The sequence below is a fragment of the Orussus abietinus genome, unplaced genomic scaffold (genome assembly GCF_000612105.2).
Source record: "Orussus abietinus isolate OABI.00-Male unplaced genomic scaffold, Oabi_2.0 scaffold72, whole genome shotgun sequence".
Lineage (NCBI taxonomy): Eukaryota > Metazoa > Arthropoda > Insecta > Hymenoptera > Orussidae > Orussus > Orussus abietinus.
In genome coordinates, this window is record NW_019394233.1 from 9,354 (window position 1) to 26,484 (window position 17,131).

The 17,131-nt window shown below is 52.4% G+C and overlaps 1 protein-coding gene across 1 annotated transcript in view; it reads right to left on the bottom strand.

The window, feature by feature from the left end:
• Nucleotides 1-536: 536 nt before the first annotated feature.
• The window catches only part of LOC105702323 (protein jagged-1), a 29,172-nt gene continuing 12,577 nt past the window's right edge, over nucleotides 537-17,131 (bottom strand). The window contains exons 3-6 of the mRNA XM_012429812.1: nucleotides 8,128-8,419; nucleotides 3,639-4,257; nucleotides 2,566-3,206; nucleotides 537-2,496 (exon numbers count right to left, since the gene is read on the bottom strand). Of these exons, the coding sequence (XP_012285235.1) occupies nucleotides 785-2,496; nucleotides 2,566-3,206; nucleotides 3,639-4,257; nucleotides 8,128-8,419 (3,264 nt within the window). The 3' untranslated portion in view covers nucleotides 537-784. The remainder of the gene's footprint in view (nucleotides 2,497-2,565; nucleotides 3,207-3,638; nucleotides 4,258-8,127; nucleotides 8,420-17,131) is intronic.

Here is a 17,131-nt window from a genome sequence, read left to right on the forward strand (position 1 = left end):
AGCAGATATGTTGATATATATATAGTATATATATTATATAGTATATATATATATATTTATACATATATTATATACATATCGTTCTCTGAATCGTATATAATAGCAAGAAACATTAATTTTATTGAGAAGAAAAATTGTATCGGTGATTTAAACGAACTTTGTTTAGTCTTACCGACATTTCTTTGGACGTATTTTAACGCAGGATTTTGTAGTAACAATGCATATTGCTTTGAGTCAATCAACTATCTTTCTCAGGGTGGGGAAGCTTCCGCGTGACCGACGGTTTTCTACGAAGCGTCAGGATAGTGGCTTACTTTATTCCCATGTATCCAAAGCGACAAATGAATATCGTTTCATATCAAATATTAATAATCCACGCGTATGGACTCTGCCGTAATTAAAGAGTTAAACGAGATATCCATGAAGGCCTCCACCGCGATCCTGCGTTGCGCGTCGCGTCTTGGCGGCGACGCGCTGCGGGAAGACGGACAGGAAGTACGATCTACAGGCTTAGCGAAATTAATAAGTACGGGCTATGTACATATGTACAGCGACGGGGACTCTTGGCGAGTCGTTATTGTCATTAGAATTATCGTTACGGTCTGTCGCTTGCACCTCATGCGGCGATCGCACGCGGTCCCTCGATGGCCCTCTGCGTCTGCGCTGTGAGGTTGCGCCGCAGTGTCACCCTGGAGGGGACGGACGGTCGCGTGTGGCCTCGCGCGCTGCGGCGCCGCAGCGTTCGGAACCCTAGGGACGGAGGCCGGGAAATGAGGAGCGCACGTTAAACGTGCACCGTGAGCACCTGGTGTGGGCCTGTCTGACTGGTCCCGGGTTGCTGGTGTGAATACGACACGGGCTCTTGGAGCCGGGGTTTGCTGTAAGGTTTGTGGGGTCCTTCCTCGTAGGAGAAGCTGGCGGTGTTGTTCCTGGCCTCGGCGCTGGGGGGTTTGTAGAGGGGCGGAAGCCGATGTCGGCCCTCCTCGGAGACCATCTCGAGGCTCTCCTCGGGGGGCCCCAGGGCACCCAGGGAGGCGCCCGAGAGGGGTCTCACGACGGAGACCCGGGGCTCGCTCGGCTCCTGGTCCTTGAGCGGGTTCGCGTACCTGCGCAGGTTCTCCTCGTTCTGCAGGTTGTTCGACTTCTCGTCCAGGTCGCCGCGATGCCGATGGAGGGAGGTCTCGCTGCTGGTGGTGGCGGTGAGCCCGGACCTCCTTCGGACGGACCTGAGGTACCAGACGCCACCCAGGGCGGCTAGGAGGAGGACGCTGGCCAAGGCGCCGCCTAGGACGGCCAGGTACCCGTTGCCCCCCACGTTCGTGGGGCTTGGCTCGCTCAACAGGGCCGTCTCCACCTTGACCTCGAGCACGGAGGCCAGGGCGAGAGGCCTGCCGAGGGGGCGGCTGAGGGCCTCACCGAGGTCGCGGGCGGCATCGGCGGCCGCCTCGGAGAAGATGGTCACCTCGACGGTGTCGTTGTCCCCGGGCTTCAGGTCGCAGAGCAGGACCACCGACTGCGGCCTCCTGGGGTCGGCCAGGAGTCTCCTGAGTCGCCTGCACAGGAGCTCGACGGACGTGCCGGTGGCGAGGGTGTCCCTCCGGAGGAGGATCGTCAGGCGAGAGCAGGTGGGTCCGGGGGTGGCCTGGCCGGGCCAGCAGGAGGGGGGCGCCGGCAGCGCAGGGGGCCCCACGCGGCGACCGGTTTCCACGGGGCGACACTCCCCCCAGGCGGGGCACGGGGGCGCCAGGCAGCTCTCCCCCGGCGAGGGCACGCACACCTCGTGCGCCAAACACGAGGTCCCGTTCAAACAATTCCCAGGGCCGCACCACACATTGCTGCACTGATTCTTTCCGTTCCTGCATTCGCAGAGGTTGCAGTCGTCCTCCCAGGTGGCGGCGACGCACCCGGGCCCCCCAGCGGCGCGACGCTCGCAGCGGGCCCCGGTTCGCCCTGGGGGGCACACGCAGGAGAAGCTGGCGATGCCGTCGACGCAGCTGGCGCCCCCCACGCAAGGGTCGCTGGCGCACTCGTTAACGTTGATTCGGCAGTCGGGCCCGGTGAACCCGGGCGCGCACTCGCACCTGAACCAGTTGACCCCGTCGACGCACCTGCCGCCGTTAAGGCAGGGCAGGGGCTGACAGTCGTCGACGTCCCTGCGGCAGTCGGGGCCCTCGAAGCCTTCGCGACAGACGCACCGGTAGCCCCCGTCGGCGGTGTTGACGCAGGTCGCGCCATTTTCGCAGGGGGCGCTAGCGCAAGCGGGGGAGGCGATATGGCAGGCGGCCCCCTCCCAACCGGCGGGGCAGTGGCAGGTGAACCCGTCCCCCCTGTCTTGGCAGGTGCCACCGTGTCGACACGTCCCGGGCTCGCAGTGGCCCCCGCGGAGCGCACAGGTCTTCCCTTTCCAGCCACCCCTGCAGATGCAGGTGAAGTCCGCCACCCCGTCCACGCAGGTCCCGTTGTTCCGGCAGGGCGAGGTCGTGCACTCGTCCACGTCTGCAAGCCGGAAACCGCGCCGAGGGTTAGAGGGTTCGGACCTGGCCAGGGCCGAGTCGGCGGACCTACCTTGGTCGCAGAGGTCGCCGCTCCAGCCCTCCCTGCAGATGCACTGGAAGGAGTTGATCAGGTCGACGCACGTGCCCCCGTTCATGCAAGGGTTACCCCGGCAGTCGTTGATGTTCTCGTGGCAGTGCTGCCCCGTGTATCCGGGGTCGCAGATGCACCTACCCCCGTTGCACCTGCCGCGTCCCCCGCAGGGGGCCCCCTCGCTCCCGCACCCCAAGTCATCCGACGTCAGCCCGAACCGGGGGTTGTGCAGGGCAGGCTCCGAGCAATTCTTCCCCTGCCATTGCTCGGGACAGTGGCAATAGTAGTCCGTCTGAGTGTTGAAACAGGGCGCCGAGTTCCGGCAGGGGTTCGGGCTACAGTGGTCCCGGTCGATCTCGCACTGGAACCCCGTGTAACCGACCGGGCACACGCACTCGTACGCGTTCACCAGGTCCCTGCACTCGCCCCCGTTCTGGCACGGCTTAGAGGCGCACTCATCGATGTCCACGTCGCAGTCCTTTCCCGAATACCCCGCCGTACACGAGCAGTGGTAATCGTCCACCAGGTCGATGCACAACGCTCCGTGCTGACACTGCCCGACGCAATCGTTGATGTTCTTCGTGCAGTTCTTCCCGGTGAAGCCGCTCCTGCAGCGGCACCTGCAACCGACAATCTCGGGGTACTCTCTCGCACTCCTGGGAAGGAAACCGTCGCGGAAATACAGAGAAAACCTTCACTCAACCGGTAACGATCTATTGACTTCAAATATATATCGGAACGTCCAGGAACCAATGCATCCCAAAAAACATCCTAAGGGGTTATTTACTTAGAAAATCGTTGATTTTAATGCCTGAAGTCACTGGAAATCGTTGAAAATCACCGAACATTCACAATTTTAAGGTCACACGTCCCTTGTTACCGAATCGCATTGTCATTTATCATATGAAATCAAAGGCAATCGGTTCTCGAAGAAGGAAATCGTTTTCACCGGTTTCCGAGTGAATAGCCCCTTGGCCCCTACTGCATCCTGTTACCGCCTCCACTCGGACACTATTCCAGGGAACCTGGGACTCATCGACGACGCCACTCACCTGTAATCTCCGGCGAGGTTGACGCAGGTCACAGAGTTCTTGCATGGCGACTCCTTGAGAGCGCACTCGTCCACGTCGAACTGGCACAGGAGGCCCTGCCAGGCGGGCGGGCAGTTGCAGGCAAATCCATTCCTGCCGTCGACGCAGGTGCCGCCGTTCTGGCAGGGCTGGGAGGCGCACTCGTCGATGTCGGTCACACAGAATGGCCCGGCGAACCCGGGGGCGCACTCGCAGTGCGCGGTTTCTCCGAGCTCTCGACAGGTGGCACCGTTCAGGCAGGGGCTGGACGCGCAGGGGTTGTCGACCTTCTCGCAGGTGGGCCCGGAGAAACCCTCCGGGCAGGTGCAGCGGTACTGGTCGGGCGCGGTGTTCTCGCAGGTCCCGCCGTTCTGGCAGGGCTCGTGGGTCCCGCAGTAGTTCAGGTCCTGGTCGCAGAGGATCCCGCCCCAGTTGGTGTCGCAGATGCACTGCCAGCTGGACCCGTTGCAGTAGCCGTGCTTGCACCCCGGGTACGGCGTGCACTGGTCGCAGAAATCACCTCGCCATCCGTGCCGGCATTTGCACTCGCCGCTCACGTTGCAGTGCCCGTGGACCGGATGGCAGCCCTCCTTGCAGACCGCTGAAACGGGAACCAAATTCTGTACCTCGTGGCCTTTTAACTTCTTCACCTACGATATCGTGTGAGAGACGTGGTATGTCAATCGGGCCAAACGTGAACAAAACGTGTGAGAGACGTGGCATGTCAATCGGGCCAAATATAAACAAAACGTACGAGAGACGTGTGAGACTTTGAACGTTCAGTCAAACCGTGAAATGATCCAACGTATGACAGACATTTTTGTTGTTTATGGCACGGGCTATTGGAATTTAAATCGTAAGCAAAGGGGTTAAATCCGGCTCTTAAGGTGGGGCGAAAGTGGCGTCAAAGAGGTCTTAATTATGGAACTGTTCTCCAAACGAAGTGTACCGAATCATTTCAAACTTGACGATGTGAATGTGGAGGCTACAAGGAAGGTCCTGATACCCATAGAATTTCAATTTCTGTTTTTCAAATTTGTTTATGGATATGTTTAAAATTTATCATAAAAATGAAATTTCACGAGGGTCAGGACCTTCTTCGTAGCCTCTATATATTTATTTTTTGAGGAGTTTGAAACGATTCGGTACACTTAGTACATAGAAAAGTTTCATGAACGATTGACCTTTCAAATACCACTTTCACATCCCCTTAAGGGGATGCTAAAGTCAACCGTTTGTGAAACCGTTGTCTGTTTTCTCCGAACTGGGTTTATCTAATCGTTCAAAACTTCACAACGTGAATATTACGGCTATAAGGAAGGTCCCGACACCCCTGAAACTTCATTTCCTCCTATAAAAAATGTTGAAAATGTCTGGAAACGAATTATTATTCATTGGTAATTCCATGGGAGAGGCCTTTCATGTAACCTCCATATTCACATTGTAAAGTTTGAAATGGCTCGGTACACCCAGTTCGGAGAAGTTTCAGAAATGAGACCTCTTTGACGCCACTTTCGCGTCACCTTAAGCGACTCGGCCGCATGAATACTAGGTGCGAAATAAAGCCGATTGAATCGGATCAAATTTGACTGAAACAAACGCGTTGCCTCTTTTAGATATGGCTAGACGTGGATTAGATCAGATCGGATCAGATACGGACAGAGTGTAGCGTAAGATGCGCCTAGAAGAAAGTATAAGTTTGTTTCAGTCGGATGTCTGGCCCGGTCTGGTTTGATCCGAGGAAATTCGATCACCTGTAGCGTAACCGTAGCCTCAGTTTGGGACGATGCGAGCGTAAGAATCGACGTTAAAAGGTGCGTTACGACGAACCTTGTATTTCAACAAAGGCGACTCACGTTGTACGCGGGTCCACCTCAACAAGTCATAAGATACGGTAGATTCGCCATTAACTGAGCCTTCGTTATCCGGTTTGCGGATTACCCGTACACCCCGTCGGCTGACGTATCTGGGCTGCCGGCAACTCTTATTCAAAGTATGGCGGACAAGTTTGAAGAAATATGAGCGCAATGCCATTGCTTTTATATTATCCGTGATTTTCAATTATTATCTGTCCAGTCTCGGTCATTGAAACGATCAGATGTACCTCGCGTAACAGCGACCGTGCACGTAATGGAAAGAATTCTTAAGTGGCCAGCAAATTCCCGAACGTATTAAATTTTCGGGGATTCGGTCGACTGGTTCTTACTCTTATACTCATGATTACTTTATTCGTGTAGCCATGAATGCCTTTAACGCGAATAATCTAAAAAATACGGTACCTATACGACGGACGTTGAGACGATGGACGTCAAAACGACGGACGTCGAAACGACGCTCATGCGGCCCAAGCCTTACCGTTACGCCACGTTCGCACCGGCCACTCGGCCGCGTCTCCTGGTTCCGATCGACGAGCTAGCTCTCCCCTTCTCCCCGTGGACATTTACGGATATTTATACGCGACCGCGGCCGGCCGACCGGTCGACTTCTCAAGGCTCCTGAACGAGCTCGAAGGCGGTCCTCTTTATCCGCGCTCGATCGCCTCGGGAAACGATCGCGCCACCGTGCTTCGTTAACGTAGCCGCATCCTGCCTCCAAGGGCCTCGCGTTCCGCGCGATCCGACCGATTCAACCGATCTGAACGATCAGACCGATCCGACCGAACCGACCGATCAGACCGATCTGACCAATTCGAACAATTTGAACAATCCGACGAGTCCGACCGATCAGACCGATTCGGCCAATACAATCGATCCGACCAATCCGATTAATCCGATCAATCTGACCAACCCGACCAATCTACTGATTGAATCAAATGAACAATCGAATCGATCGACTAATCCGATCAGTCCGACCAATCCGAACAAGTTATTCCTCAAAAAGTACCTCTGTCTCCCAGACCACGACTCCCGACTTCGAGAGATCCATCCTCTGAGCTCTCCTTCGGAGAAAGTCTCGACATCGGGTGCATCGCGCGACCTGGGTTAAGAGAAACCTGCTCGGCGGTTGACCTTTCGCGAGACGCAGCGCGCGGAGCTCCACGAAGCCGTTCGAGGCCGACCAGGGCCCGTCTCCTGGAGCCGCATCCTCCGAGGATCCTCGTTCATCCAGGGACCGGAGATCCTGGCCAACTTCCCTACCTCCGTGGCCAACCGACGAACCTCGTCCTCGCCGGTTAGTCGCACGTTCGGAGAGAGTAGGGAGGCGGAAGCAACGATTAAGCACCAAAGAAAGACCTGTTATGTTAGCCGGCGCTCCATTGTACGAGCGGACCTGGCGTGATGTCGCTACCTTTGTACGCTCGTACGACATGCGTCTAACGTCCGTCCATTAAGGCACGCTTCGAGATAACTCGTCTGTTTTACGATCCGTCATCGGCGGGGTCGTGGACGCGAGATCTCGCCGGAAGTCGTCGACGACGCCGCACTCTCGCCCGCGATTGGCTTTGCGAGCCGACACTTGTCTTGCGTCAATTGAACCCGGGGGCTCTTTCCGAATCCCGACTGGCTCGACGTCGTCCACGTGGAAACTAGTTTACGCGTATCGATAAACCGTTGCGATTAATACCTGCAAACCTGCACTGGCACCACGAGTGGATGCTGCGGAAGAACTCGATTTACCTGCGCGGATTACAAATTCCTTTGGTACAAGTTTATCGTCGCATATGTAGCCATCTCCATCCTCAATGGGTTAAGGCGTGACGAAAGTGTCATTTCATATGCATGAAAACGTCAAGATATTATTTATAAATCCTCTCTTCAAACTGCGTGCACCGAATCGTTCGAAACTCACGTGATTATGGAGGCCTCCGGAAAGAACGCGATGCTCATGAAACTGCATTACAAAAATATTCGTTTACTTATTCCAGACTAGAACCAAGGACACAGATGTTTTTTGGATAATGACATTTCATCAGCATCGCGTTCTTCCTTAGGGCCTTCGTGATCGCGTCGGGAGTTTCAAATCATTCGGTGCATCCAGAATGGGGTAAAGTTTTATAAATATTTGGACATTTTTATGTATATACATGGAATAACTTTTTGGAACACTTTGAGACCTGGGAAGATCCAGTTTAACAGTAATCGCAACGGTAATAAATTGCCATGCAAATGGAGAAATGGGACGCCATGTAGATTTCTTGGAGATTCCGTGGGTTCTTATCTTCGCGATTGCGGTTTCCGTAACGAGTTGTACGCGAAGGTTTTTAGGTTAGGTAGGGAAGATCCCTAAAATCGACGCTCTCGACAATTCCAGATGCAGCCACGTCCGCGGTTCGCGAACGTTCCCTACGATGACTGTTAAGTCCTATTTAGTAGACTTCCCGCTGTCCAAGAATACCGGGAAGAGGGACGTGCATCATCGCCCATTGTCGTAACCTTTTCCCGAGTACGTCACATCCGGGGTCAGCCGAAAGTCCTGCACGCGTCGGCGCAGAAACGAGGAGGAACGACGAAGCGTCAGAGGTCGTACGTACCGATCTCGCAGTCGGCGCCTTTCCACCCCTGGATGCAGACCTTGTCGCCGTTCTCGTCGCAGGTGTAGTGCCCGAAGATGTCGTTCCTGGGCCGGCAGAACTTGGTGCAGGTCGCGTTGTAGTAATGATCGGCGCACTGGACGCGCACCCTGTAGGCAAGGTGGGCGTTCCTGCCCTGATGGTTCAGGGTGTGCCAGGTCGGTCCTGGCAGGACGATGCCGCTGTAGCTGGCCTCCTCGATTACCCCCACACTGGCCTCGTCCCTGGCTTGCAGAATCAGCGTGAACTGTCTCTGGAAAAAAAAAAAAACGAAGAAACGATCAGTTTCGATTGTTTGCCCGGTTAAGGAGATGTCAAAGTGGCATCTGAAGGGTCAATCGTTCATGAAACTTTTCTCCGAACAGAGTGTACCAAATCGTTCAAAGTTCACAATGTGAATATAGAGGCTATAAGGAAGCTCCTGACGCTCATGAAATTTCATTGTTTGTAAAAAAAATTTTTTAAAATACCTGATAATAAATTTTCAAGACATTGAAATTTCACGGGGCTCGGGACCTTCCTTATAGCCTCCATATTCGTGTTGCGAAGTTCGAAAATGACAAAACCGATAAAAATCGCGGAAGTAACGAACGTGGTTGGACGCGGTTATTATTGTTTTTCCATCCTCGACGCGTTGACGCGCCGCGCTCAGTGGGACTTCATTCTCAGAGAGCACGAGGAGGAGACGGAACGAGTTCGCGTCTTCGAGGTGCGGCTCGCCTCTCATTCTTCGTTCCTCGATCTCGACGAGTCGACCTTCCTCTCGCAGAAGATGTTCAGGGTGTGGATCCCGAGAACCGTTTTAATGATTTGCGAAACCCTTCAGGAAGGTGCTGAACGGTATAAAAGCTGACATTTCCAAATCGTCGAAAATTTATTAACCAAAGATTTTCGTGATATCTACGAAATATTTGGCCATCGATGTAACGACCATGACATTCATTGATTGATTCAACAAAACTGTTATACACACGACCAAGTATTTTCCTGCCTGTCCAGTGCCTTCCATTAATATAAAAAGAAAAAAAATATTTCGCTCAACAAAGCGAATATATTCCGTCAAATCCACCGAATTACTTCGACATTTATCGCTATCTACCGCAATATTTTTCGCAATCGACCAAACGTTATCAACCAAGAAATTTCACAACGTTATCCAAATTCGGTGGTTCACGTAATAACCACGTTCATGAATTGGCTCAACAAAATTGACACGCACTCGACCAAGTATTTATCGTACCTGTCCAGTTTATTCCGCCAGATGGAGACGTCCCGCGACACTAATAACTAAAAACAATTTGATACTATAAATACTAGAAACGGTATTTCCATACCACTCGACATTCCTCCCGGCTGGACAGCCCGCAGGAAGCCAGTGCTCCTTGGACGACTCCGTCCGATGGATCGTTTAAAAAGTTGCTTTAATCGCGCATACGTTTGTTTTTTTCCTTTTTTAATTAATTCCCAGGAGGGAGTCAGGCTTGGCAAGAATTCGGGACGCGTGCGAATCGGTGGCGACTATCTCAGCAGGTCCGAGCGCGACGAGGGTCGATGCCGCTTATCTTTACGGTCAATTAGAAGCGTCCCCCGATATAAGCGAACAGAGGAGGGGGGCAAGGGACGGCTAATGCAATAAATAAATTCCAATCGCGCTACGGGTTCGATCTCTCTCTCTCTCTCTCTCTCTCTCCTCTTTCCTCTCCCTCCTGCGCGCGCAGGAGGCGCGTCGGCGCGCGGAATCGGAGGCCTTCCCGGTCGGACCGGTCCTGGAGTCATCGGCGTCGATTACCGCGAGATTACGACGCTCGGACCTGATAAGCGCGCGCGACGTCATTTTTGGCTGGTTTTCCGTGCTCACCGCGAACGGGACGCTAATCGCGCGGAAGACACGCGCCAACTATTAGTAATGCCGATAGTAGCTCGATAGATCTCGGGATTGAACCGCCGAGCGCGATAAGCGCCTCGTTGAGCGATGCTGTAAACGGGTTATCGCTAAATCGAGCAAAAGAAAAAACCCGACGCGCCGTCGCGACGACCGCGAGTTCCGACTTCCGGCTCGGATAAGGGTTATCGATTTTTCCCCCCATTTTTTAGTGTCCCGGTTTCTATGATTTTTAGCATTTCCCAGGAGACGGCTACCTTCGAGAAGGCACGTTCTGCATTCCTGCGCCGAGAAAGAAAAAGACTAGTTAACCGAATGAAATAAATACCGTTCATAATACACGTTATTGCCTGACTTTTATATATGACCGCGGGAAACGATTATTTCGTTCAGCGAAAAAAAAAAGAGAGAAAAAAAAGAAAATTGACGTCGGTATAGACGGATTTTGTTAGCTCGGTTCAACATTTCTTTGGAAACGAACGAAATGTCATATCATTCTTTGCGATGCACATGTCTTTGGGAATGTCATATCGTACGTCGCGAGGCATGTTCCTTAATCGAATATGCTCATGTCAAATATGTCAAATGGCATGTTTTTTTTAGTGAAACGATTCTTTTTTTTATTTTCTTCTCCTTTTCTCGGGGTCGGGTGATTTTCTTAGGGCTTTGGGACTTGTCCAGATATTCCCGAGGGATCGGCGGCGACAAAGGCGGCCCTTGTTCCCGATCGGCGACTCAAGTCCGCTCGCCGTCTCGCCGAGTCGTCGCGGCCCGTCGAGCGGGTACCTAGAGTAGATGAGCGCTAATTGGTGTTAATTGGTGGCTCGCTCGGAGACCCGCTTTCCCACGGGCTCGGCTTTTTTTACGCCCCCTCCCGCACCTTGCGCGCGCCATGTATTCTAATTCGCGAGAGGGGGCCCCACCGAAGCTGGCCGGGGCCTTTGTCGAGCGCCGGGCCCGAGCCGAGCCGAGCCGAGAGGAGAGGAATCGGGCGTTAACGTGCAATTGCGGCGTAAGGCGGAGCCGTGGCGAACCTTCGGCTTGGCCCCACGAAACGCGTCAACTTTAGCCTTTACGAGACCCAGGAGAGAAGGATGCTGCCCCGGATGAGATGCATCTTGGTCGATTTTTCTTGACCAGTCGCGCTCGAAATTTAAGCGACACCGTGTGACGACTTCGACCTCTCTTTTTTTTGTTCTTTTAAATCAAAACAGGCTCCGCCTGAGTTTTGGGGTGAATTGGGAAATCGGTGCAAAAAATGTGCAACGATAGTTGGAAAACTGGAGGATAGAATTTTTGGATCAATCGTCCTGGAAAATGAACGACATTGGGCGATGATCTTAATGCTTCGTTTTGTTTTTTTTTTTCTTTGTAGAACAGGCTCTGTCCATATTTAGGTTCAGTTATGAGATCGCTGCAAGAAGAGTGCAACGACAAAGAGGGAACTAGGAGGTGGAGTTCCTGGACCAATCGCGTATGAAGATAAAGCGATACCGTGCAATAATTTCGACCATTCGTGGTCTTTTTTTTTTGTAGAATGGACTCCGTCCATTTTTAGGCACAATTATGGAATCGTTGCTAGAAGGGTGCAACGATATAAAGGGAACTGGAAGATGGAGTTCCTGGACTAGTATGCATTTGTAAATTAAGAGATGATTTCGACCCCTCGGTTCTTTTTCTTTATCGGGAGGGTCTCTATCTATATTTCAGCTTAATTGCGGGACCACTTCGACGAGTCTACAACAATGGAGGGAAAAATTTCAGCTAGGGAGAGTGTCTCGGAATTCGCGTGGGTGCCGCAGCCGCTTACCTAGGAGGAAGATGCTCGCAAGGAGCGTCCCTTTGTCCGGAGAGAGGCCATTGTCGAGGAATCGTCCGGAGAAAATCCGAGGGACAATCCGAGGCTAATCCTTAACATGCCCGCGAGAGATCCTGGGAACGAACTCGGTCCCAAAATTTCCCTCCAATAAGAACGGAACATCCGAGACTTGCGAAGAATCGGGCACCAATCTCGCCGAACATTGAGCGAAGCATTTACTTTCCGCGGGAAATTAATTACTAGGTAAATAAAAAAACTCATTAATGGCGAATAAATACTGTTCGAAGGAAAAAAGAAAACATGAGTTACCCGGATCATTTTATTAAATTCTATTGTTTTTTTCTTCGAGAATATTGTTAATTCTTCAGCAAGTCTTCCCCTCTTCGAAGTGAATCAACTTTCCATTCTAACCCGTTTATGTCCACAAACGTAACCGACGAGTCAAACAAAGTTGATTAAACTGTGCTGAGAAATAAGATGAATTGACCCGAAAGAAATATACATTGTTATCTGAATCATATGTAAATGCAAGATACAATTATTTTTCTGCGAAGGAAAGTCAATGTTCTTGATTTAAACGAATTACAATTACTCAATTTGACATTTTTCCGGACGTACTTGACCGCAGGACTTTATCGTCGCGATGTATATTTCTCTGAGCCAACCAAGATGTTTATTCTCAGTGTTTGTTGTTTTGGAAAATCGAGCACAGTTTGAAATTCTGTATAATTTCATTCGATCTCATTTTGTCGACATGACAGAGATCCGATTCTCGAGTTTGTGCGAATTTCTTTCGCATTCGGACAGATAGGCATGAAAAGTGTCGCAGGTTACGAGGTCATGTTATTAGTCAACGCTCGAAAGTCGTATACGAAATTGTTAATTTTCCATGGGAAAGTTGATCGAATGATCTCGAGAATAAGGTCCCAGATGTATTTGACGGGAGAATTTCTTTCTATTTTTTCTTCTTCTAGAAAGGGATCTTTTTCGTTCACTGTATACCCGCCGCGAGGAGGCATTAATCGTGCTCCCGAATTTACGAGCGGGCCGTTAAACGATTTGCAAGGACCCGGAATGTCACTTGGACTTGTCTGCTAAAGGCGGCCTTGACGCTCCTCGTACCTGCGAGTCGGAATCGGACTTTGGGAGCGATCTGGCGAACCGTGTCTCACATACCGGTCGCGAGGCGTTCTTTTCTGACGGAGCGGACGCGCCTCGACCTCGCGACGAGTCTTCGGGTTCGCGGAAAGGAGCGAGCAGCACGTGAGGCCGCGTACAAAGTCCCCGGGCGTACGGAGCGGGCATTAAACCGGCGGCGAGGATGGACGCCAAGTTGGAGGCCCCACGGCCACGCTTCGATAGAGGACGGCGGAGGACGCGAAGGGAAGATCGATGAAAATCCTAAGTTGAAGGCAGAAAGGGTTGAAATTCAAGAATCCCGAAGCCAGGGATATAATCTTCGGAATGGAAGAAACATTTATCATAATAATAATCGAATCTCGAATAAATGGAACGGAACGTTTCCTTGGAATATCATGATAATTGATTCGAGCCAAATCCTTTGAATTAACAAAATATACCTTTGGTTCAATGAATTTCTTTTTTTTTTTTTCTCTCAGCGCAGGGACAAGGATACTTTTTGGTCGATGCCAGGATTTCATTATTCTACCTTAGGAAGTATTACTTTTTCTCTAGAAAGCTTTCCAATCGCTGCAACTGCGTTCGACACGATTGTTAACATTTTCCCCCGTCGATGCCATTATTTCGGCAGTAAGGGGGGAAATTAATCAGCAACGATGCCCTTTGATGGAAGGCTAAATTTCGTTTTTTCTGTGTACAGAAGTTTCACGCTCTGTTAGAACTGTGGTCCGAGAGAAGGCGTCTCGGGGCCCGAGAGAAGGCCCTCGGATAAGAGGAGCAGTCGAGGGCCTCTCGCGGCATTCCGCGTATTAAATGCCTGCGCACATGAGGGGCCCGGGAGGGGGTGCGCGTGCGCACTCGCGCGGGAAAGGGGGGACAGGACTTTGGTATGCGGTCCGCGCACCGGGTTCACACACCACCGCTCGGAGGCATTGCCCAAACCCCGCGCGACGTTCCACCTTCGTTTACATACGACGCGCTACACCTGCGGGGCGCGGCGGTGTGCGTGCGACTCAGCCCGCTGCGACGCAGGTACGAGCCGCGGAGGAACGGGGACCGTTCTCCGGTCCCACCGTTCCGTCGGCCGTTCCGAGATGCGGGCAAACACCTGTTGGACCCTGAGTCACCGAGCGGTCCCCCGTGGGGCCCCGATTTCGGGCCCCCCGAGTCCGGGATGTTTCCGAGCCTCCACGTGGGAGGGACCTCCGGTGCACCGAGCCGAAATTACGCGTGCCTGACCGGGCAGGTGAACTAGCTATTTATACTCTTGAGATGTTACGAAAGGGCTATTCTACTCTGAGATAAAGTTTTCATCCAACTAAAGAAATATTTCACTTTATAGTATAGAAATGAAATGTTTCATTAAACCAATGAAATACTTTCTTAACTCGGAGAACACTTACTTAACTCTCATAGACGCGAACTAATTGGATGCAACATTTCAACGGAATCGCGGTGATTTATTTTGGTTTATTTCGGCCATTTGAGAAGATTTGTATAAATACTTTACATATATATAGAATGACCCTTCTATAACACCTTAATCGTTTGCGGGGAGAAAGTATCGTTTAGCGGTTCCGCATCCAGCGCATGCGTATTGCCTCTTGCGCTCGCGAAACGCATGGTCTTTCTCTCTCACTTTCTCTCTCTCTCTCTCTCTCTCTCTCTCTGTATGTTTCTTTTTGACCGGCGTGCATGCGGGAATTTTGTGCGACTATATTCCGCGTTTCTGGGCCGTGATGAATAAAGAATGAGTGGAAAAAGTGGCCCCAGGCTTAATCGTAAATCGACGTCAAATTCGACATTCTACCGTCCGTTGTATAAATATATTACAACGTATTAAACCCCATCCCTGCACTAAGAAAAGAAACACATTCATTGAACCAAAGAAACATTACTTCGAATACTAACAAAGAGATATTTCATTAATTCATAGGATAATTAATAGACTCAAACGAGCCTAAACTGTCACAATTTCGAAGAAACGTCGCACACAATTTATTTAATTTCAGTCAAAGAATTATTCTTGAAATATTTCTTTGGTATCGCTCAAAGAAATATATATCTGGTTCAATGGAAGTTTTTCCCTCAGCGTGTGACCTTGCTATCGACGGATTTCTAGGCGACGCACTTCCGCAACGACGTCCGTCGCGGTAAACCCTCGACGTGGCAACGCATGTTCCCGCGCTAACGTGGGTCACAGCGCAGTCGACCGTACGTCGAAAATGCGTCCGTCGCAACGCACGTCATCTTTTCCAGTCGAATGGTTCCGACCTAACCTTACTTCGACGGCGCCGGCACCGGAAGGAAACGTACGCGCGCGAGGCCGGGACCTTCCGGACCGGCCGGCGTAACGCGCGCGTAACTCGGCCGGGCGATAACGATAACGGCGGCGGCCGTCCACGTGGCGGCCGGCCGTGACGTCGCGCCATTGATAGAGGCGCCCGCATCGAGGAACCCGGCAGATACCGTGCGTACCCGCTGTGTGTGTGTACGTGTGTGTGCATAGTCGATATATATGCCGCGCGGAGGCGCGCGCATCGGTAATGGCTGATAGCGACGCAGGTCGGCCGCCAGGAAAGAGAAACGGCGCGAATAGACAATAGTGCACCGAGAAAGCGGAGGCGTCCCTGTGAGGTAGGAAAGGATCGGGTAGAAAAGTTGCGGCAAAGCTACAGCGGAGTAGCGGCAGAGTTGCGACGGAGTTGCGGTATAGTGCGGTATAGTGCCCCTCGGGGGGCCCGACATGGAAAAGGGTGGAGAAGAGTGAGAAAGAGAGGGAGAAAGGACCCGGCGTAGGCACAACCGTGATTTAAGGCCCCGGCGGCGCAGATCCAACGGAATGCGAATTTCAGGGCCCCATGTCGCGGGGTCCGGTTAACGAGAACGGGCCCCGAATTTCAATCGAGGGTCCGGACGATAGATAGAGACGGTAGTTTTCCGGAAGGGGGGGGGGGACTTCCGAGTCGATCGAGGTGTCGAGGTGCGGGGGCGACAAGGTGCGGGGCCCGAGGGACCCGGGGAGGGAGGCGCGAAGAGAGATAGCGGGGCATCCGGGCTTTTATCTCCGCGGGCCGCCGTCACCTTCGCCTCTGCGTCCCACTTAGAGCTCCTCGGTCGTTTGCTTTCCAGGATTTTTTCATCGCTATCCGGAGCCTTGTAATTGAATTAGCTCGGTGAGCGCTAAACGGACGGGGCTCTGTCGGGCCCCGGCGCTCGGCGGGAGCGATTTAAGGGTCTGCACCGTGTTTATGCCCCTGGGTCCTCGAGGACGAGGAAGAGAAGCAACCGCGAGAGGCTCCCGACCGCCCCCCTCTCTTTGGACCCCTCTTAGGGCACACGAACGAGTTATGAGATATACAAACGCGAGGGCCCTCGAAACGGCCCTCGATGTGTGTCCTGGCGTTTAATGCGCTCGCCGGAACGACCCGTCCCCGAGGGCCCTTGGGCTCCTCTGCTACTTTCGGGCCCCTTTAAGGCCCCTACCGACGTGCCGCTGCAACAAGGCCGCGCGCGACCCATCGGTTCCCATTCGGCCTGGCGCAATCGGCCGGACAATGGGAGTCGAGAAGGCGACGCCGACGTCCACGCAACCGGCCCCTCGGTGTGGGCTCGGGCCCAAGAAATGCGCGAATCGATCGAGGAAGCGTCTGCACGGCGTCGAAAGTCACTCGGGCCCACGTGCGAGTTCGAGTCGAGATCCGGCGCGTACTGACCTCGGGGACCGATATCAAACCCTTCAAAGTACCATGATCCTTCGGCACCGATATTAAGGCGATGTGAAAGTGCCGTCCGAGAGGTTAATCGTTCATTAAACTTTTCCCCGAACTGGGTATACCGAATCGTTTCAAACTTCAGAACGTGAATATGGAGGCTATAAGGAAGGTCCCGACACTCATGAAATTTCATTTTTTTTTTTTAATTTGTTTATGGACATCTCCAAAATTTTTTCTAAAAAATAAAATTTCTCGGGTGTCGGGCCACCCTTACAGTCTCCGTATTCACGGTGTAAAGTTGGAAACGATTCGGTACCCCCGGTGCGGAGATAAGTTTCACGAACGATTGACCCCTTGGATCCCACTTTCACGTCCCCTTAAAAAGTGTAGAGTTCCGTGATCGAACCT